Raw genomic sequence first — 23,658 nt, 5'->3', positions numbered from 1 at the left:
ATAAAAGTACTATAAGCATGCTCATAGCTACCATATCACTCTCCTTTCTATTTTGTTTCCCATAATTATCCCAATCATATGTTCCTGAACTCCAATTCCCAGCATCCTTTAGCATATTATCAAGGTTTAAGGCGTTGTAGAAGCATCCAGACTCTTAAGGAAACAATGCACAATAAAAATGTCTGTCAAATCAGCCATAGCCAGTAACCCAGTTGATGCAAGAGGACCCTACAATAAGAATCCTATCTATTAACACCTCCTTTTAGGAATCCTGTCTATAAACATTTTTGTAGCCATGGACAACTAAACAAGGGTCAATTTTTTAGATACAAGATGGTTCATTTAGCACTAGTAGGGATAGCTCTCATAGGAGATATGTCTCCTATGACAATCATAATCTGTAAATATGTATGTGATACCTATTTTAGAGAGCAATGTGGTGGAAAAGATATGGTTTTTAGGGACACCCTAGTATCATTCCTTTTAATGGACAAAAAAGATATGGTGTACCACATAAGCTCCTGAAGCAGGATAGTTTCCTACTACTAATGTTTATGCCTATGGCCTATTCTTAACACATTTTCAATTCATCTTTTTTATAGCTTTTGACTTATTTACCATCCTCTTCTGCTTTTTTATGCTTGCTTTTACATTTCACTGACTTGACATTTCACTTGATTTTGTTACTTTCTTTGCCTCACCATTCTATTTAGGCCCTTTAAATTATGGTAAGGACCTATGTAAAAAATCAATTAAAAAATGTAGTAAAAAATGAACAACTTGACACAGATTGTTCACTAATGAGCCTCTCCTGACAGCAAGAATCAATGTAGAGAAATATATGAAAACAGCTACTTAGCTGCTGATAATTAAGATCCATGTCTCAATTTGTCATGTATGAATGAAAAGTTTCTAGCTGGATTACTATAAGAAAATTAAGGTGAACCATATACAAAAACTGCCACATGCATACATTGACCCTGCAGAGTTTTTATTATACCTATTAACATTGGGGGGTATTTAAAAAAACTCAAATTTATGGGGGGTTTTTTTTTATTAAAACAAAGTCGGCCTAACTCCCATCCACAAATTTAACTAATTTATCAGAACATTAGCTCGAAAATTTGGTACAGGAAAAATTTTGATAAAATCATGCGACAATTTTAATCGTTCAAATTTATATTTCATGTTTTTGCCTGAAAACCCCCACTTGGATTAACGTCAAGAAACACATCGCAGATCACAATGTCAAGAAGCATCTTCAGGGACATCTGCCATTGCCTTTTACATGACATCGACAGTTTTTAGCTGGAGTATTTTTGGATGTTTAGCATCTTTGGGGTATAATAAATCTCTAAAAATGTGAGTTTTCTCTTTTAAAAACTCGACCAGAAAAAATTGAGGTTTAATAAATACTCCCCTAGTTGTCAGATACTTGCCAGTTTTCAATTGATAATTCGGTTTTCTGTGATTGTAATTTTTATATTCGTTTTAGGCACCAATACAGAACTTTTTCCCTTTGAACTCAGCACATTCTACGAATGAGTTAACAAATCTGGAGATGCACTGAGGGTAAAGTATAGGTAGAGTTTGCTAGTGACCGTTGATGATGATTTTATACATTTGCAAATTGCTTTGTTTACCTGTAGGAAAGTATAGACTTGCATCACAATGGTATCAAATGCATCCCACTGTTCATAGCTGAAAGCTAATTTAGCAAACTTCACAACAGCTTCTACAGAAACGGCATCCTTCTCTAAATGGAAAAAACATATATTGATCGTTTTAAAATACTGTAAATAATAGGTGCACAAAAACAAGCTAAGGTAACAAGCTAATCAAGGTTTAAGGGGTTTTCAGTTCTGGATAAACAGAGCAAGATAACAGATAAATGAGGGATGGTAAAGATCTAAAACCCAAGTGCTTGGCACACATTTATTAATAAAGGTATTTCTTGATTCCTTATGAAAAAATATTATTCCACCCATTGCCTTTTAAAAATGTAAAATAGTCTAAATCACCTTATAAATATGCGCTGAAAGAACTGAATAATAATTCTTATTGATTTCTCAGCAAATATGATTTTTAGCACGGCTGTTCACTTATATTTTATCATTGTGGCAGCCAGGTGAGTTGCAGAGTAAAAATGTGCATAATGGGCCAGAGTCAGTTCTACTTAAAACTCCTCTGCAGTCTGTAGGGAAATTTGAAATAAGATACCGTTTTTTCACTTAATTTAGTTTATCCCAGAAACTTATTCAGATATAATCTGAGAGCAACTGGAACTAGGATATTGCCAGATATGTAGTTTATAGATACAAGCTGAACAGTCCTGCATGTGTACCAAAATAGTACCTAAGCTACTATTTTGTACTACATTCGTATGTAGAAGTAAACCTTGCCTTCCAAAGCTAAATCCAGAAGTGAAGCCTGTTCCAGCCATTTAAGCAATTCAGTTTGACCGCAAGATCCACGTTGTCCTTTATTGCCTCCCCCTATAGCAGAAAACAAGATAGGGACCTTTTTCCTTTTGTAAAAAAACTGCAAAGAATTTACTATGTTATGTATGCATGGATCAAGAGTTTTTTCCAAATAAACTAGTGTGTTTTTATACTTCCTGAATGCTTATTCACTTCCCTGCACATTTCCCCCAAAAGTCCCTGTGGCGGGAGCAGAAGAAAAACAGAAGCATCTTATCATATACAGTAGCTCATGATTAAGGGGAAAACGACAAAATACCTGAAGGAGAAATACTCAGTAAAGATCAGCAACCTCTATATCAGTATCATGATAATAAGGTCACTGGAAGTAATGTTTTACAGTGAATGTCATTTAATTGTTTACTCTCATTAAGAATTGTATGGCTATTCCCACTCATATGTATAGACAATATTGCAGATGGCTTGTTTTTTTTAAAAAAAAAGCATTTCATTTCCACCGACTAACTGCCATATTATGTAATATTAGAATATTATATAATTTAATAATATAATATTATAGGAATACAGAATATTACAGAAATAAAGAATGAAGATACCATTGTGTATTTGTCACTGGCAACAAGACTACACAAAATGTAATTTTCAGATGGAGAAATTTAACCAACTTTGGGTTCTCATAATTTAAAATGGCATTCCTATTAGAAAATTGTAAAGAGTTTTGATGAGTTATTACAGTAGAAATACAAAGAATTTTAGGGAGTCGTGGCCCCTCTCAATTCCAGATGTTGCAACACCTTAGCCATTCATTGGAAAGAGGCAATGACAGATCAGATGATCCAAACAAACTAAGAGACAAAAGATGCACTGATGGTGGAGCAAATGGTTAATATACCAAACCATATCAAATCTAGTGATCTACCCCTTAGTTCACTAAGACTAATGGCGATAATAACATGAGCAAGTACTCATTACCAAATATTTCAACATCGTAAGGCAGTTTTGTATTGTTTTTCTTGGACAGATTGCCTAAACCAGTTCTCTATATTCCTGTTATAATGTATGGAAAGTGAAAGATAGTTGCACCTCCTTCCCCATAAGGCAAAATACCCATTAGACAAAAATGTATTGCCAATTTGTTCAAATGGGCCTTTTATGTGTGACCAAACCGCCCTTGATTCATTCCTTCATCTCGTGTCTAAAAGAACATATTGCCAGTGAATTGGCCTATTTGTTTCCAAATATCACCAATACTCCACAGGAGTTGTGGAGTTCTATAATACTATCTAGCCCATCACAGGTAAAGAATTTTTTTGTTATGTAAGCTGAAATGAAATTGTTACCTGCGACTATATCACTCCCTGCAAAAAAGAGCTCTGCAATCACGTCATGTATTTCTGGTTCATCGGGTACAGGAGGTCCACCCTGTAAGACTCTTCTGTTACTGTCTGAGAGAGCTTCTATGATGGCTAAAAACTGGACAGCGCCATTATCAAACATCTCAACCAGGAGTCTTTCTGTGCTGGTTCGAGGCCACGGTAACTAGGGTAACAACACACAGACACATATACTGTAATTTATTAAGAATAAAAAGGTAAAAAATTACAACAATAATTTCAAAAACCACATTAACAGCTTTCTGGCAATCATGCTACTAATTAAAGCCAATTATGATTAGCATCCTTATTATTTCAAAATAATTGTGTCAAGAAGACTACATACTTGCAAGCAAGATGTGTGTAGAGCACACTTTTCTTATGGAAATCTAGTTTCAAACTGTTACTAGAAAAAGCAGACTGCAGGCATTAAATAAGTCTACCATACAGCTGTTTTTGGGGTGTTATAAGTCAAGGACCACCCCAGAGGGCCCTGTGGCTAGAAACATTCGTAAAAAAAACAATTGAAATAATTTTACATTGTGAAAAATAACTGATACTTGACTACGGACACCTGATTCACAGTTTATTGCCTGTTTAAAGGGATAGATCATTAAGTCAATTTAAAAATGAGACTGGTCTAAAGAACTGTGGAAGAGATAAAATAGCTTTGGAAAAACCACCATCTTTATCAGGCTTATTCTTGCTAATTGGTTAAGAGGGAGGAAACTTTCCAGAATGAGTACCCAACATCTGCCCCCGTGGATCCACACTGAGTTCCTTAAATGTACTTGGATTTTTATGAATCCGCAACCCAAGGTATTTGATCAATGCCACTTAAAAGACTTTAGCCCTGTATGGGTCACTGCTTGTTGCGACAGCTTGCCTGCCTTGATATTGCCATTTCACCCTCAAACCAGAAAAATCACTATATTGCTAAACCACGGTGTGCCAAGACATAGCTCTGTACTTGCCACATATAATAGGGTGTCATCTGCATACAGGCATATCTGTTCATACACCCTACCAAACTGCAACACAGAAGAGCAGTGCAGAAACCAATTTAGTTGTGTGGAGTCTGGCCACAGGCCTCTCATGTAGCAATTTCACCCAACTTTGGCCTGAAGCCCATACAATCCATCACCTCCCACAAGTAGCTCTATTCAACCAAGTCAAAAGCTTTCTTAATATCTAGGGCCGACACCAGTCCAGAATTACTTTGGGAGCCAAATAGCAAGTACTTTTATTAGAATGTTTGCATTGTTGGACAAAAGTAATATAGAGCGATAGGGCATGGGCAACCAAAGCGTAAGGAATGCTTCTCTCTGACTGCAGATTTTAATTAGGTGGAAAGAAGTGAGTCATCTCAAAACAGCGACTTCCTCTATATGCACTTAAAACTAAACTAAAAATCTTCCTGACTGGGAACAAAATCTGTGCTGTCTATTTATGCCCAGAAACATCCGGATCAAACCCAAACTCTTACTTACTTTCTGATGTGCCCCTAAACATTACAAGTCTGGCAAAGAGGGCTGCCCCAAGCAAGGATCTAATTGATTGCTATGGATAACACAATATTCTTTTCATACACAGCTTATTTTTGTTTCAGTGTCAATTTATTTTAAGCACTGAGAGAACTAACCTTTTCAACATCCTTCAAATTGCTTTTTTGCTTTGGCCGAAGCATGCCTTTTGGTTTTCTTCTTGACTCAAAAACCGCTCGTTTGAAGATCATAACCGCCATCTGATATAGAACCACATATTTATTAAGATTATAGGTTGTCATCAAAATAGATTACTAAAACTCGTTTTTGCTTATATTTTACCAGAAATAAACTTGACCTAACTCCCATCCACGAATTTGGTTAATTTACTAATTAAACTCGAAAAAAATCAGATTAGAACATCAAACACACCAAAACACCATAAAAAAGGGACCTCTGCCATTGACTTTTACATGAATTTGACAGGTTTTAGCTGTAGTATTTTTGGATTCTGATTTTTTTCTGCTTTGGGGCATATAACTCTCTAAAAATTTGAGTTTTCTTAGTGAAAACAAAATTCAACCTTTAACAAATAGACCCCTTAATGTCAAATAAATGTATTCTCATATAGCTCCATTTAATTCAAAAGGCATTCTGTACAGCATTTTCCAATACTGACTGACCTCTCTGTCTGGTTGCAATCGCCTGAGGTAAAGAACAGCTTTGAATCTTTTTTGTCTTTTTCCCAAGAATTAAATGAACTGGCCAATACACAGATTATTCCACACATCAGCCCTCAACACTGAATCTTTTAAATATAGTACATGACCTTTTTGCATATACTTAACCCACCTGGAATTCTTGCATGTTTAATCTAAGATCAACTATTCCTTTAGCAGCCATTAAGTAAACTATGTCCTATCAGAGGTCCATTTATGTACATACCCTAATGTTTGCGTGTAACTGTGATAGAGAAATTATACTGTAAGTTCCACTGGGCAAAAGCATGATCTGAATGATGAGCAATCTCAGTAAAGCCCTGCCTAATATGTAATTGCTGTATAATATGCAAAAGCCATAAATAACCTGCATAATTTATCATAATAAATCGCTTTAATGATGTTACTTGTGTCACTACTGACCAAAACGTGTGTACTATAAAATTAATATACTATGCTCAAAGCTATACAGATTCTGGAAGCCGCCTTAGAGTTCCATAAGCCGTAAAAACATTGGGCTTGTGGATGTGTGCCTTTATACAGTCATGGACCTTATTGGTGACATCTCATAGTCTTATATCTTGCAACAGGGGGTTCCTTATTCCCTGTATAAACAATAATAATAAGATAATTTAGAATATGGTAGCGAGTCCTTAGTCATAAAGTCACAAAAGTACAGGGAAAAAGTACCACAAAAATAGGCTTTTTAAAGAGCAAACTTTTTTGTTTAAAATGTCACAAATGGGAACTATTTTTCTTCCGTAAATTTTTCCTGGCAAGTTCCACCAGCATTTGTAGAGCTGAATGTTGCGGTTGGTTATCAGATCAGATGTTGTTCAATGCCGGTAAGGTCTCTGGGCCTTACATGTAAAAGTAATTGGTTTCTTTTCACAAGATTTATGGAACAGCTTACTAGATTGTATCTGACTGCAGCTCCTGCCCATGTGCTACAAGCACTTGGTTTCTTTGCTTTGAGGTCTTAGTTTACCTTAGCAGTGGCTTCTGTAAATACTTTTTTCGCCTCTTCTGAGCCTGACGAATTGCTGATATTTTCGAGCTGACTAAGCTCATTGATCTTACTGAGAGCACGGCGTGCAAACACCTAAGTAAAAAGACATATTCAAGGAAGAGATATCTTAATAATATTGCAAATGTTACAGGAAAACAAAGGCTGAAAATGTAACATGCTTGAAACAACATACTTTATGATCTTTAAATTATACAAAGGATTATTCTGAAATATACCTGTTCTTTTAATATTCTATTTTAGCTCCATGTTCCACTTATAGATTATTTACTTAAAAGTTGATTTTTAAAGAGGTGTAAATACAATGAGTTCTGACATGACAGATCACAGCTGCAACTACTTTTTTCTCCAGTTGACATTTCCCTTCTGTGTACCTTTGATAACCCAAGCCCAAATATTAATATATCCAGTAACACAGTCAGAACCTCCGCTATGTGACACTTAAGGTGGCCATACTAGGCAGATTTAAGCTCCTGATTCAGGTCCTTTAGACCAATTGAGCAGCTTATCTGGCTGAAATCATTCAGATCTTGATCAGACAGGCTTAATTTTTAAATCGAGGACTGCATTGGTTTATTGATGTGGTCCTCGTTCAGACTTTGCTAGGGCCAAACAATTGTATTAACACAATATTGCACAACCAGGTGGGTCTTAGCCAAATAAGCAAATGGTACAGTGTACGTCCTAACAGTCACAGGGTGGGGCGAATGGGGATGAATTAGGATATTTCTTGACCTTTCACACAGCAGGAGGGTTAAACCAGAGATGCCCTCTGTCATGTTACAGTCAATGGAAAAAATTCTATTTAGTTTTGTACATACCTCTCCATGCACACCTGCTTGGCAGTCATAATAGCACTGGCAAACAGCAGTGTACAGTGTTGCTCTCCATGTCAAGTAATGGACAGATAGAAGTGGAACTGAAGATTCCATGCATACACTGGCCCACAAAAGGTACTCAAGTGCCTGAAAAAAAAATCATACCTGAATGATTTTTGGCACTATATTGTTAGGAATAATGTGGTATATATTAAGTCACCAATAATAGTGAATGTTTAATAAGCTAATTTTAAATAGCCTTTTATGTTCCTTTGGTTTTTGTACAATTTTTGTGTGACAATATTGCATTATAAGAAATCACCATAAGGGTGGACTATGTGGCTATATAAAGGTTTCATGACAGACAGACATTATTATTAAGTGAGAACCCATCCCCATTACAAGGAAACGAAACTCTAAAAAATAATATGGCTAAAAACTCCATATTTTATATACTGAACTTATTGCACCAGTCTAAAGTTTTAGCTTCTCAATAGCAGCAATGATCCAGGACTTCAAACTTGTCACAGCGGGTTACCACCTTGTAAAGTGTCTGTGACACTCACATGCTCAGTGGGCTCTGAGCAGCTTCTGAGAAGCTAAGCCTAGGGGCTGTCACAAATTATCAAGCAGAAAATAAGCTTATTATTTTATTATTATTAACATGTATTTTTAGAGTGCCAACATATTGTACAGCACTGTAAGGTTAGCCTGTAATATAAGTTGATGCTACAAGACTGATTATTAAATTCTGATGCTAGTTGCACTGGTGTCTGTGCTGCCATCTAGTAATTATCTAATTAATAATCAGCCTTTTATTGTGACATGTATATTCTATGTGTATATTTTGAGTTGGTTCCTAAGCTCAGTAAGTGACAGCAGCACAGAGCAAGTGCAGTGAATCAACAGAAAAGAAGATAGGGAGCTACTGGGGCATCATCAGAGACACGCATCTTCCCTGCTAAAGGGCTGTGGTTACTTTGGGCTGGTACAGAAACCCAAAACATAATGTAAAACATTTCTAGACTATTTCTTTAGTTAAGCTTTAGTTCTCCTTTAAAGAAGAACTAAACCCCCCGATAAGAAAAGCCCCATCTACTACCCTAGATAGTCCCCACTCCATGCTTCACCCCCCCCATATTTCATTACTCCTGAAAGTGTCCCTAACAGCATGCTCATGCCATCCCGCTGGCAATTCACATTTTTGCCAGCAGGAAGGCTTTTCAGGGAGATTAGTTGCCCCGAATCTACACGTCTGCCACCACCCTTAGGGTTCAAATTTGGTTTAAGCACTTACACAGGGCTGTAAAAAGTGCTTGGATTCAGCTGAATCCCAGAACCAACTTTGGTTATTCATACAGATCTATCAATAAGGGATTTGTAAAGATTTAGTTTCACAGCATGTGTTAATATGTTCCAGCAACCATAAAACAAAGAAAGTTAAGATCACAATTTTTTTCATACACCTTAAATAATTATATATTCATTTTTATGGTATTCCTGTTGTCAAACAATTTAAAGCCTCAAATTAAAATTAAAAATACCCATGCTTTGTGTTTTCTAGAATAACTACAATTTGAAAAAGAACATAAACCTTTCCCATTGGCTACACTAAAGCACCAATATTATCTTACGTTATTTGAAGCATGTATGGTGGGAGACGAAGCGACCAACATTGGAAAATGCCTTGAAAATCAGTCACCTCAGTGATCAGATACGATGGAAAATTGTTATTGGGTGCCTTTGAAGGTGCCCGACCATCGGCCAAGGGATACTGCTGAATCATCAGATAGAGGTAGAATTCTATTGTTTCTACCTGCATATCCAGCCATTCTGCTCTTAACATTTGTAAAGAAAATGAGCGACCTTTCCCAATGGTTGCGGGAAAGATCCTAATTGTTACATGTTACATCGCCACCTTATATGTTTTTCTTTGAGATCTGAACAAACACTTAAGGTGGCCATAGACGTAAGAATTACGATCTTTCTTGGAAAAGATCTTTCCAAGAAAGATCGTTTGTGTCAATGCACATGTGTGGAGCTGAATCGTCAGATATACAGGTAGATATACGGGAAGAAACAATAGAATTCTACCTGTATCTAACGATTCAGTACTAACAATGGCCGATGTTTGGGTCCCTTCAAATTTTCCGTCCAGCCCGATCGACGAGCCGACCGATATATATCGGACGAAAATTTGTTTCGTACAATATTATCTGTGCGTCTATGGCTACCTTAAAAGAACAGTTCAGTGTGAAAATAAAAACTGTGTAAATAGATAGGCTGTGCACAATAAAAAAAATTCTAATATAGTTAGTTAGCCAAAAATGTAATATATAAAGGCTGGAGTGAACAGATGTCTAATAAAACAGCCAGAATCCAACTTCCTGCTTTTCAGCTCTATAACTCTGAGTTAGTCAGCGACTTGATGGGGGGCCACATGGTACATTTCTGTTCAGTAAGTTTGTAATTGATCCTCAGCATTCAGCTCAGATTCAAAAGCAACAGATATGATACATGTGGCCCTCCTCAAGCCTCTGATTGGTTACTGCCTGGTAACCAGGGTAACCAGTGTTATTCAGGCTGACAACAGACGCTGATCAGCAGCTGACAACAGGCTGTGTGTCCCTGCCTTAAATTCTGCTGATTCCATAGGTACAGTTTGGTTTTGGCTAAAAAAGGATTGCCTGAATTCAGGCAAATCCTAGAATCAGCGCACACTTAGTTTTTACCCTTTGTAGCTGCATTCTGCAATTGCAGGTCCCATGCATGGAAGGCATTTTAGTGTGTAGAAGCTGAAATTGCACTGTAAGCATCTGACAGACAATTTATGCTGTGGCATAGTCTGATCTCCTGGGAAATCCATCAAAATCTATGGGTAGGCTTGCCATCTTTTCTGGAAAAAAATACTGGCCTTCCTATATATTTATCTGTTTTTAATAACATTGGGATCATTTTTCCAGCCAGGTGGCAACCCTATCTATGGGTGATATATGCTTATAATAGAAACATAACCAAGCATACATAATACCAGATGTTATAGTGTAATCAGCAAAATATGCCACAACCTCACTATACATCAGTGTTAAACTCAGCAGCATCCACTAGAGGTCACTGTTTTACAAGACATTTATTTTACTTTTTTTAGCATTTAGATCAATAAAAACATGCTATGAAACATGCATTTGTGCATCTCTTTCTAAATATAAAAACAAGACATACAGATTTGTATATGGACAAATCAATTTTATATGAAAACTTTTGAAGTTAAAGTAATACTCATTCTACTTTGTTAGATATTAAGATAAAATGTTTAGAGATTTATTAGGCATAGGTCAGACTTTGATGCAGCATTTAACCTCTATGTGAAAGATGTCTGTTGGTGCCCTTTGGGTGTAGCCATATGTGTGAGAAATATATGATAGGCATCCTCATAAAAGCTTCAATGCCCATGTCAAACACTGTAGCTGAGGAAACACCATGGGTCAAATTTACTAAAGGGCGAAGTGGCTAACGCTGACGTCATTTTGTTACTTCGCTGATTTACTAACGGGCGCCGGGTTTAAATTCTCTAGCTCAGTGGACCTACTTTAGTGCTACTTCGCACCCTTACGCCAGGTGAAGTTGCACCATGGCGAAGGGACGTAACTATGCTAATTCACCAACTTGCGCATTTTACTGAACGTTACCTCTTGCGCCAGACTTGCCTTCGCCGCCTCAGACCAGGCGAAGTGCAATAGAGTAGATAGGGCTTGCTTTAAAAAAAGTTTACATAAGTCCCAAAAAATGCTGGCGTCTTTTACTTTTTTAAGGGTGATAGGCTGAAAAAGATTGTAAATTTTTTTGGGGGTACCCTCCTTCCCTCCTATATTTCCTAACATATGGCACCAAAACTATACAGTGGGCACATGTATAGGGCAAAATAACAACTCTATTTTATTTTATGAAGGTTTCCCAGGCTTGTGTAGTGTAATGTATTTGCTGCTACATATACGTCCATTGTACTTTAACATGGCTCCATATGCAAATTAGTAATTTCGCTTTGCTTGATGAATTAACGCTAGCGCAACTTCCCTACGTTTCGCCTCCCTGAGCTAGCGAAACTTCGCCTGGCGAAGTGCAGCGAAGCCAACCCTGGAACAACTTCGAAGGTAAGTCAATTTGCCCCCATATGCCCAGACCCAGTATACAATCCATGGCAATTTTTTTTTGATAGCAAACAATGCTATTGCATAGAGCCTATAGCATACCTCCCAACATTTAAAAAAATAGAAAGAAGCCAAAAAGATCACACGTAGTCTGGAGACATTTTTTAAACCACGCCCATTTTATGGCCATAACCCCTATATACCACATCCCCTTTACAAACTTTGGCAGGTTATGGAAAGTTTGAACATATTTCTGGGGGTTTTAGGGTTAGATTTTATGTGTTGTTACAGTTTTGCTAATGAAGGTGAATTGCCTTTTAAAGGAGAAGGAAAGACTTTGTCCACTTGGGGGTGCCAAATGTCGACAGGCGCACCAGCCCGGGTTTCAGGTAAGTCAATACAATCATTTGGGGGTGCCTAAAATTTGGCACGATGACAAGATAGTTGCGCAAAAGACGTGGCGATAAAAAATCTCCCCGAATCTCCTCGTCTGGCCTTACCCTAAATTGTTCAAATGTATCAAAGTTCAGGCATTGAGTAATCTGGAGTCTATGCCAAAAGCCTCTTATTTAATTATATTTTAGTGCAGGAGATCAAAGAAAAACTTGGGATATTTAAGTAACAGCCATATTCCTACAGTCATATTAGTGTCTAAGCAAATGATTATATGACCTTTGGATGCACAGAACACTTTCCCATTTAATCTGTAGTTTAAACAACTTGCCTTTTAAAAACAGTGATATGTTGTACTTGCATCTCTGATGCACTAATAAACGAAATGGTAGTCACAAAGGTTATACTTTTTCGAACTGTCTAAGACTCTGGTTCATTTAGTTGAGTATAGGATTCCACAACCTCGAAATGCTGCACTCCCAAGAGACAATTTTCTGACCAGTGAGAGCACCCAAGCTTGAAAGATGTTTTCATACAAGTGATGGGGAGATATTTTTTTTATAAAGGGGAGGATTTGTACAGTGATACTTTTTATCAGTAGGCTCTAGGCATTTTGTTAAAATATAAGGAAGAATGGATGGTGCAAAATACAGGTAAAAATACTGCAAATGAACCTGTTTTATTCTGCTAAAATTAATTTCTCCCAGAACAATGATCCCAAATACAACTCTTAAGTAATTATAAAGCTTGAGAACAAAAGAGTGACTGTCCTGCAGTGGTCAAGTCAAAGCCCTGATCTCAATCTAGTTGAGAACCAATGGCACTATTTCAATATGGAAGTGTCATCTGACTAACCTGAATAACATGGAGAAAATCTGCCTGGAAGAATTTGCCAAATTCAAGCCCGAACAGTGTGCCAATGTGTTATATACTTACCACAAAAGACTTGCAGCTATAATTGCAGGTGGTTATACAAAGTATTGACTCAGGCAGTGAAAATGCATGCAATCAAAAAATAGTTTTTTGTTTATAGGGGTTGTTCACCTTCCAACACTTTTTTCAGTTCAGTTGGATTTAGCTTGTTCACCAGAAATAAAGACTTTTCCAGATTCTTTATATTTTTTATTTTTATTGAAGTATAAAGTGTCATTTTCACCTTCTAAAGCAGCTCTGGTGGGGGGGAGGTCACCGACCCTGTAAACTGTTCTAAATTAATACATTTAGTTGATACATTTCTTATCTTTGTCCATGCAGAGCAGAATCTCAATTGGTACAATAGTTGCTAATACTAAAGGGAAGCTGCTGAGAAATGTATAAACTAAATGTTGCAAAATTGTTACAGTTTAGAGCAGTGATCCCCAACCAGTAGCTCGTGAGCAACATGTTGCTCTCCGACCCCTTGGATGTTGCTCCCAGTGGCCTCAAAGCAGGAGCTTTTTTTTTTAATTCAAGGCTTGGAGGCAAGTTTTATTTGTATAAAAACCAGGTGCACTGCCAAACAGAGCCCCAATGTAGGTTGACAATCCACATAGGGGCTACAAAATGGCCAATCACAGCCCTTATTTGGCACCCCAGGAACATTTTTCATGCTTGTGTTGCTCCCCAACTTCTTTTACTTCTGAATGTTGCTCACGAGTTCTAAAGGTTGGGGATCCCTGGTTTAGAGTCTGCACCTGAATTACTGAGCTGACAAACTCAACACCAGAGACAGGGACATTAAACTTTAAACTTAAAAATGGAAACAATAAAAAATGGAAAGAAATTAAAAAACTTCTTTATTTCTGGGGAAGAAACTGAAAACAATTGAACTGAAAAAAGTGTTTAGAAGGTGAACTTTAAAGGAGAAGGAAAGGCTAAAATGAAGTAAGCATTATCAGAAAGGTCTATATTAATACACTAGTAAACCCTCAGAGTAATGCTGCTCTTAGTCCTCTGTCAAACAATACACAGCATTTCTTTCCTTCTATTGTGTACACATGGGCTCCTGCATCAGACTTCCTGTTTTCAGTTTTAATCTCCAAGGCACGGCATGAGCATGCTCAGTTTGGTCAGCTCTCCCTTTTCCCCCCTTTCCCATCTCCCTCGTGTAATCTGAGCCCAGAGCTATGAGTGAGCAGGGAGAGACTCAGGCAGGCAGTGATGCCACACCAAGCTAATATGGCAGCTGTTATCCTAAACAAACAGAGCTTCTAGAGCTGTTTATTCAAGTATGGTAAAGCATTCTGCAGAATAAATATAGTGTTATAGCTTGCACTATTGTGGTTAACTTATTGGAAACAAACTGCTTCTGTAACTTTCCTTCTCCTTTAATTGACAGTGTGGTACATGAAAAAATATTTTAGACTGACAAAACATAAATATGTTGTATAAGTCAAGTGGTAAATTCCCATTTAACTATATTTTCTTTCAAGATATGACCTATCTTTGTCACAGCTAGGAACAAAGCAGGATCCCGCACACCCAACAGATAACAGCAATATGCCTGGTGCTCACTGGCAGAGTTTCGGCAGCCCCACAACAGAGTACAGCAAAGGAATTCCAACGGCACACAGGACTGTGAGAAATCTTCAAAAATTTATTTCAATGTCTTTGTCACACACATGAGTCTAACTCGCTCATTATGCACATACATTGGCCCCAACATGGACCTCCAATCCAGAATCTCACTCCCAGTGTGATGCCCAGAGTTTTTCACAGGGGCCTTTTTAGAAAAATAATAGTGCTCTTTTAGCCACACCTCCAGTGGGGAAATAGTTTTTAGGTTATAGGTGCCCTTTAAGAGAACATTCGGTAGAGGATTTTATTCATTATATCGTAATTAGTTTACCTTTGATGAATATCCTAAGACCATTAGATGTCTGCATATAGTGTAAATATGAATTGAGCCTAAAGGAAATCAAATAAAATACATTAGTAAAATGCAAACACTCGGAAATGAAAAATACAATGAACAGTTTAGTACATAAGTTAAGTACTGCAAACAAAATGGCACTGTACACATTTTTTCTCTGACCAAACAATAAAACTGCATTATATTTACCAACGTAAACAGTTCCACATGCTTGTTGGTCTTTACCCAGCTCCAAGCTCAAAATTATAGTTTAAGCAGCAGGGTCATAACTATGGGTAGGAAGTAGCAGCATGTACCTAGTGACAGTTAGCCAGGGGGTGCAATTCAGCAGGTAAGGAGGCTAATCCAGGACATCTGCTACCATCAGGATCCAGGGGTCACTCTTGAGTGGCAATTGTCTGTGTGCGGCACAGCAGATGCAGGATCCCCAACAGAGGACAAATTAATGAAACAGAACTTTTGATGTGCTAGAATGTGACTTTAGTTTTTAATTATATAATTTAATCTGTTAAGTGCAAGAAATAATAAAAAATATATAATACTTCCTAATTAGTACAATAACCAAAAAGCATGTTCATCACAAGCCCTATTTATTGAACTAATGTTAAAATAAGGGGTATACTGCCCCTTCAAATGTAAATTTGTTTCACCTTATGGCTTTACTTTTTCCTTTCATTTCATACATTGCTATATAAAGCGGGAACATGTTGGCATCACAGTGTAATATAAGCAAGTTAAAAGTCTCTTTGTTTAAAGAACAACAAGATAAATGACAGCACATCCCTTAGCTTTGAAAAGTAGGAATACCAAACATGTTGGTATCTAATAATACAATCATTTTTTAGTTTTGGCTTGGCTAGTATTACAAGCCTTAGGAGGGTGAACTTAACTTTGTGCTTAGTGTTTGGTGCTATTAGTGGTGTGACACCTGTTCATTTTCCTTCTGCATGTATACTTCTAGCCAGGTCAGTCGTTTGGAGAGAACAGGAGGCATGAATGTTTTATCTCATTTTCTTACCTAACCCTAATCACCATCAGGCATCATGGTGCCCCATACTACTAAATTAGCAGTGCCTTCCCATCCAGGGGTCCCAATAATTAACCCAATGGTCACCTGAGTCAATGGGCAAAGAGATCTGTCAATAAGCAAAATGGGTCCCAATGCTTAAAAGTGGCCCAACCCCTGATCTGTCCGCCACATCCGTTTACCCCATAACCTCACAATGACTCACCAAACCACACCCACTGCCCCGAAAACCCTACCCATTCCCAGTCCAAGAATCATGCTTTTGCATCTATAGAGGCCACTGACTGGAATTCCCCATGTACCCCCATGGTGGTGCATCTGCTTCCACTTGCTTTTATTTGGTCACCAAGGGCATTGGAATTTATGAGTGGACTTGGAAACGTCTCAAATAAGCTCAGCAAACTATTTATATAATAGTGGAAGTCTGGGGAAAGCAATGGAATTTCTTATTTTCCTGATTTTGAGAGAAAAAGGCTTGCTCTGGATGAATTCCTAACAAATAGTACCTTCTATAAATGGAGCAATTTAACCAACTTATGGCTCTTCTAGTGTTAGCCTTATGACTTTTTTATTATTCTTAATACAGTCTACTGGTTTACAAGCTCAAACATTTTTTATTTAGTTTTGTAAATAGATATGAATACAGCCAAAGCTTGCCCCATGAAGACATACCATTGAAAGTCAGCCAGCAGAGCTGTTCCTGTGGCAGGACAACCTGCATTATGAGTTGAAGAAAAGACAGTATATTGACACATTTCTTCAATGACTCTGGATTTTGAAGGTTCAAATCACTCATCTTCACCAACTGATATAAACAAATGCACCTTCCTTGTAAGGCGTGGAACTAAAATATGTAAGAAATTTCAATTAGTATGCTAGACATATTCAGTACACTACACAGCAAAAGTGTTAGGGGAATTTTCTGATCATAACATTAAGAATACTTAGGACATTATTCATTCATAATTTTAGTTTTTCTAACAAAACTGACCATACCGTCAAGGATGCATTTTTATCATCTGTTCCATCTGGGAAAAATGTTGATTTAAATTGTTTGACATCAGTGATTTCATCTATCCCCTCTGAACAGAACTGTTCCAGATAGCGTCCATAACATTGAAAAAGAGCTAGCTTGTATTGCTGAAAAATGGCATTTAAAAAGATAAAATATATTAAAATCTTGTAAAATTGCAGTTTATCAATCTAGTGACAGCATCAAGCCTTCATTTTTTTTTTACAAAATTGCATGCAGGGTTTTAGATTAGCAATATCTAGTCTGGGTTCTTAATACAATAATGCTCAATAAAACGTTTCCCATGCCCTCCAGTATCAGAAGGCTGCTTAATGCAAGATGATTTAATGACAATCCTGGCTGCTCTAAATTCACCACAGACTCTACAATTTTTGTTCTCAACATCTGCAAATGCATGCAAATGCAAATGCATATTTTTTTATCACTCTACATACATAAATCCAACTAGATCCTCTATTCTTTTGTTTAATTACATTGTAATTTGACAAGCAAAAGTTCTTAGTAACTTCACTGTTAGGAAATAGCCTATTAAAGTGGGCCTATATGTGCCAATATGTGCACTGATGTGTGCAAAGGTATCTCCTCCTACTGCCACTCCCCAAATCTGTGCGTTAATAAAACATCCTATGAATGCTGAGATTTGTAGATTCAAAATATATAGAACTTGTTTACCTTGCACAAACTTTGCAGTGAAACATCAAACAACTAGTAGTAATGCACAGGCCTAAAGGTTTAGCATCTCTGTAACAGTAATGATCCAGCCCTTTAATATTATCCTAGGAGCTCACCATCTTGGATTTTGTTAGGAGTGTCTGTGACACTGTACATGCTCAGTGTGCTCTGGGCGGTTGTTGAGAAGCTAAACTCAGGGGTTGTAGCAAATTACCAAGCAGAAAATTAGGTTGATTATTAAATTATGATAGTAACTGCATTGGTTTCAGAGCTGCTATGTACCAATAATCTGCATCAGCCCTACACTGTGAAATTTATATATATGTTTTATATATATATCCACTACTGCACATAAAGTAGGTACTCACGTGTAATCAGGCCAGCTTGCCTGGGTGCAGGTCCAGTAAAATGTACGGTGTCATTATCGAAGAGATCCACACTTAATAACAATCCAAATCCTTTTTACACTATATTGTGAGTTGGTCTTTAAGCTTGGTAGGTGACAGCAGCAGAGAATATGTGCAGTGAAGGAGCAGAGAAGATGGGGAGATACTAAAGGCACCGTTTGAGGCACAGATCTTCTCTGCTAAAGGTTTGTGGTTGCCCTGGGTTGGTGCAGCTGGCCATAACATAATGTACAATATTACTGCTCTACTTCTTTTTTAAGCTTTAGTTCTCCTTTAAAAGGAAAATAAACCTTTAATAGAACTACCCATTTGGGAGCCTAGTGCTCACACGAGGCATCCCAAACTTAATTATAGTTGCAAGAAGATTCTCCAGTAAAAGCCAAGCTTAATACTACATTGAACATCTCATTTTTTCGTTATATTAAGATTAACCAGGAATTATTGCTAGTCAATATTACATTGTAAAAGAAACATTCACATGCTACATTTGTAGATCTATAAAAGAGGACTGTTATTGCCGCATTTGGTAAAAAAACACTGGTTCTGAATATTTACTGAATCTCCTTATATGTAGCAGTTCCTGTTTTCAATCTCTTCACATTGTATCTAAAGTTAATAATGTACCACGCTCTATCAGAATTATTAAAGGAAAGTGAGTCATTGATGTGATTTGTCTAATGTCGTTGAGTGCTTTATGATTCAGCCTCGAAACAAAAATTTAGTCAGACTTTCATGTGGAATATAATCCTCTATTGACACCAGTGAATCACTGAACAGCAGAACCCCTAAGCTCTTTATCAGTCCTGCTGAGATGGTCTCTCCAATAACCCTGTGATTCAGTCACTTCCTTACTTCCGCAATTAATTTCAGTCCTAGCCATTTGCAAATGGAAACATTACAAACACCCTAATTAGTGTTAAAAAATTAAAAGGCAACTAGACAGTTAGACAATGATCTTTCTTAATGATGAAAGGTGTTGCAAACCCACTAAATAATGATGGAAAGTTAAAATTAGAAAACATGATAAGAACTGACTAAAATCTTTCAATGATGTTTTTGTAATTTACATCTAGAAATAACCTTGACTTACTTTTATCTGAACAAGGCTGTCTCCAACATTAAGAAGCTTTTCTTGATAATACCAGGTTGGCAGGCGAGGTTTATATTTGACCCAAATGCGAAACAAGGTGCTGGAGCTAAAAGAAAACAGCAGAGGGATTGAGTGAGCATACAAACAAGATATTACAGGCATGTAAAATGAGTGGTTATATAAAAACTGGATGATAGATACACACTCAGATGCACTTTCTCTTACAATGCTTTATCTTTTATACACGAGTTGGCAGACTTTTTGGCTGAGCATGCTGGGATATGTAGTTCACAATAGCAGGGCAATGGTTTGGCGACACTGATAAAGTTGCATATTCATGTAAATATAATTTTAAGACAAACTGCCACACCTTCTTAATTATCTTCACTTTGTGGTCACTTTTTTCTTTGAGGGCTAAGGCAAATAGTGGCATTTAAAAAGCTCCAGCTCCACTGGCCATGATCAGTGCTTCACATTATATTCATTGCGAGGTCTCAAATATTTGCTACATTAAAAAAAATCTTTATGCTATATACCCAAAGCTCAGACTGGATTCTTGCAGAAAATGCTATGCAAATGGGCACTATTATCCATAACTGCTACAAACTTCTTTATTCCCTTCTTGTAGTGGATAATTCCATTCAATTTATTTAACACAAGGCGCTATAGTTCTAAAATAGGCATCATTGTTTTAAATTTGAAAAGTATTTTATCATTCCTGTACTGACACCATTTAAATCTATTCTAGACAGCATTAAGTAGCAGCTACTAATCTCCTTCCATTATATAAGCTTTAGGCTAATGGCACATAAAGCCAAGCAAATTGTCCCAGTTTATATCTATTTGTAAACAACTATAAGTGAGACAAGTATTGCAAACCTGCAAAATTGTACCCTAAAAACACAGCCGTCTATGTTTTAACTAGACAGTTATATAATTATTCCATATCCATTTGATGTCAGCTTTTATTTTAAATCTGGTTGCAACCAAATGAATCAAGCTGTCAGCTACTAACTGGCCTTTTTCCTGGAATAAAGCAGGCTGTTGGACCAGAGAAAATCCAAACTACTGCTACTTTTTGTGTTGTTACGACATACTTGTATGCAGCAGTTCTGACTAGCATGGAATCCTGCAATACAAAGCAATATAAACTTCATATGAGTACATATCATTATATAGAAATAGAAGAAATAGAAGAAGTGTGATGGCCTTTATCCTTTCTTTAATATGGCCAAGCTATTCCACAGCACTTTAGAGAAAGATTATACTTGTTTACATCAATTCCTGCCCTAATGGAGTTTACAGGTATAAATAACCATCAGCAGACCCTGTGACCAGAGGGGGCCCAGGGAGACAGGGGGCAAAGAAAAGACCTGAATCCCCCTAGTACCCTCCTTCCTCGACTACATTATGCTGTCAGATTCATTTACTCTTAAGGTGGCCATAGACGCAAACGAGCGTATCTTTTCCCGATATGCCATTAACGAGCATGGCTATATCGGGGGTAATCTGAACGTTAGGCCACATGGCCGAACAATCCGATTACGATGCGCAATGGGCTGCGGCGGGATCGGTCGGGTCAAAATCAAACCTGTCCGATCGACCAAACGACCGATCTCCGCTGGACGAAAGATGTCGGCACTCTCCACACACAATCCGAAAATCGTACAAATCCTCGATTCGTACAATAGGATCTGTGCGTCTATGGCCAGCTTTAGGCACGGCAGGGAGGAAGGTCACAGAAAAATCCCACTGAACAATTTTTTGCAGGGGGGCCCAGAAAGTAAATTTATGCCACTGCTTATATTCTATAATCACCATCAGCATATATGGTAGTAACCTCCAACATAAATTAATATAGTGACCTGCAGAACAGGACCTGAAGCAGAATAGTGACCTGCTAGGAATATTTCAGGACAACTGCAGCAGAATTCGGTGGTATCAATGAAGCTATCTTATATAAATGAGGGCATAACTTCAAGAGAAGAGCATATCATTGTGCCTCTGTATAAATCACACTACTCAGGCCTCAACTATTATTGGATTCAATACTGAACACCAGCAAACAAAAAAAAACAGAAGTTGAAGTTGAAATAATTCTTACTATGGCAACTAGACTAGCAGGATTAAGTTGTCCTAAATTAATGTTGATTTAAAAAAGAAAAAGTCCATCTTCAAGGGAAAATTAATATTTACAAATGAATACAGGACCAACAGTGATATTTTCATTATTTCCTGAAAAATACAATAACTGCCTTTTCAAGAAATTTAAGAAGCACCAACAAAGGAAAAGGCTTGTGGAGAGATGTAAGAAAGTATTAGGGGTTTCTAGTTGCTGGAGGTATCCGATGTAACTGATTCAGAATAAAAATAAAATTGTTCCTTTAGGTTAAAATAGGAGCATATTGTCACTAAGGTTGCTAATATTTTCCAGATGGTCATTTTAGGCAGAAGGGCACACTGGGTAGGGACCCCAAAATAGGATCTCATGCTATTTTGAGTGGGTCTCCGTGATACTATGGCGTTGCTATAAGGTGCAGCAGAACACACAACTGCAGGAGTCCCTGGGAGGAGATGGGTGCCATCAACATGCACTTGCCAGCACTGTTTGTATCTTGCAGAATTGGTATCCTAATTTCAATGTCAGCCAGGTGCTAGACGTTATGTAAGGTCTAGGGTTGCCACCTTTGCTGATGGTTCAACGCGAACATGAGGGGCAGGGCAGATAACATCAGGGGTGGGGCAGTGATGTAGGAACAGGCATGATGACATCAGAGGTGGGCACAATGATGTTGGTGGAGTTATGACACCAGGGCAGGGTTATTACATCACTTAGATGCAAATGACTGGATTTCTATCCAATGTTTTAAAGTGTTGATGCCCAGTTCAAAACCACACAGGTGGCAACCCTATCTCTAGCTATATTCTGCTTAATGATTAAGCCCAATTCTTTAATTACAGGTATGAGATCTATTATAAAGAAATCAACTATCCAGGAAGCTCTGAACTACAGCAATGCTAATTTAGAAAAAAAAACACTTATTTTTTGATTGATTGGCTTTTTTTTTATACCTGTAATAATAAGAAAAAAGGTGAGTATCTTAGTATTTAAATACTTTTTATGTACAGTATTGGCCAGATTATTGTTAGGGTTTTATAAGGCTGAAAACCGAACAGAAAGTTCAGACCCTAACAGGCCTTACAAAAACCGAACTGTTCGGGTCAAAACAGAACAGGTGGCAATCCTACTAAGGTCCCATTCATTTAAAAAAAAAAAGATCAAATATTTAGCCTCCCATCTGTTGTATAACTAAAACTCCCAGAACCTGCCACTTGAAAGTTGTAGTTCTGCAGGCCATTTCCCTGGTGTTCCTGATTTATGAGCTGCATGCATGCATAGATTTGATGCCCCTGCGTTACCCTTTTCTGTAGTCCATGGATCCTGGGCTCCCGCAGGGTGCTCTCCGCACTTTCCTAATGAAACCGAGCAGGTGGCTAATTTCATTTTCAAACGTTGCTATTACGGGGTTCTTCCTGTCTATCTGTCCGTAGAAGGTGGCTGGTAATGGCTCCATTCTGTAAAATCATAGATAACTTTGCGCACTGGTTACCAGTATGTGTACACACTGTAGCACCATAGCGCTTGTTGCTAAGAGACCGCGTGTCTATAAGGTTCCCTTGCCGAAACGAGGCTTGATACGCAGCGGGTTGCATTGTTCAGAACAAGCTTTTAACAAGTCGAACGTTTTTTTTATAAGAAGCGTAGCTGTTGGTTTCTCAGAATAATGTCTCATATGCTGTGCAACAGTATTTGCGACGAACATACCTTTATTTGGATACGGAGCCGTTTTAGAGTAGGGTTCTTTAAATTGCTCTCTGACATCTTTAAAACGTAACCGCATATATAAATAACAAATAATAAATTATATGCGCCTTATATGGCTAATCAGTTTATTCAGATGCATACTGTGTGGCAGACTGGCTGCTTAAAAAGGAACTCCACAAAAGTGGAAGTTTTTGAAAATAAAAATAATTTAAAGCAACTTTTCAATATACATCAGTTATTATTTTCATGATTTTTAATGATTTGGAATAGTTCCCTAAGCCTAGCCCCCTGCTCTCCTGCTGATCTGTCTGACTACTTTGCTGAGCTGGCTGACTACTGTTACTTTGTA

General features: G+C 37.5%; 1 protein-coding gene across 3 annotated transcripts in view; it reads right to left on the bottom strand.

Annotated features, from left to right (window-relative positions):
• The window catches only part of LOC108711037 (cilia- and flagella-associated protein 54), a 141,664-nt gene extending 118,517 nt beyond the window's left edge, over positions 1 to 23,147 (bottom strand). For 2 of the 3 annotated variants that reach the window (XM_018252356.2, XM_018252357.2), the window contains exons 1-11: positions 22,904 to 23,147; positions 19,484 to 19,589; positions 17,278 to 17,421; positions 16,954 to 17,125; positions 15,231 to 15,289; positions 7,866 to 8,009; positions 7,006 to 7,119; positions 5,457 to 5,558; positions 3,782 to 3,980; positions 2,403 to 2,495; positions 1,644 to 1,756 (exon numbers count right to left, since the gene is read on the bottom strand). In XM_018252356.2, coding sequence (XP_018107845.1) covers positions 1,644 to 1,756; positions 2,403 to 2,495; positions 3,782 to 3,980; positions 5,457 to 5,558; positions 7,006 to 7,119; positions 7,866 to 8,009; positions 15,231 to 15,289; positions 16,954 to 17,125; positions 17,278 to 17,421; positions 19,484 to 19,589; positions 22,904 to 23,058 — 1,401 coding nt within the window. In that variant the 5' untranslated portion in view covers positions 23,059 to 23,147. The remainder of the gene's footprint in view (positions 1 to 1,643; positions 1,757 to 2,402; positions 2,496 to 3,781; positions 3,981 to 5,456; positions 5,559 to 7,005; positions 7,120 to 7,865; positions 8,010 to 15,230; positions 15,290 to 16,953; positions 17,126 to 17,277; positions 17,422 to 19,483; positions 19,590 to 22,903) is intronic. The other variant, XM_018252358.2, reaches the window with a different exon arrangement.
• Positions 23,148 to 23,658: the final 511 nt, after the last annotated feature.

This window comes from Xenopus laevis, chromosome 3L, assembly GCF_017654675.1.
Source record: "Xenopus laevis strain J_2021 chromosome 3L, Xenopus_laevis_v10.1, whole genome shotgun sequence".
Lineage (NCBI taxonomy): Eukaryota > Metazoa > Chordata > Amphibia > Anura > Pipidae > Xenopus > Xenopus laevis.
Note: the sequence above shows the minus strand (reverse complement) of the source record. Positions and strands in the feature narration are given on the sequence as shown.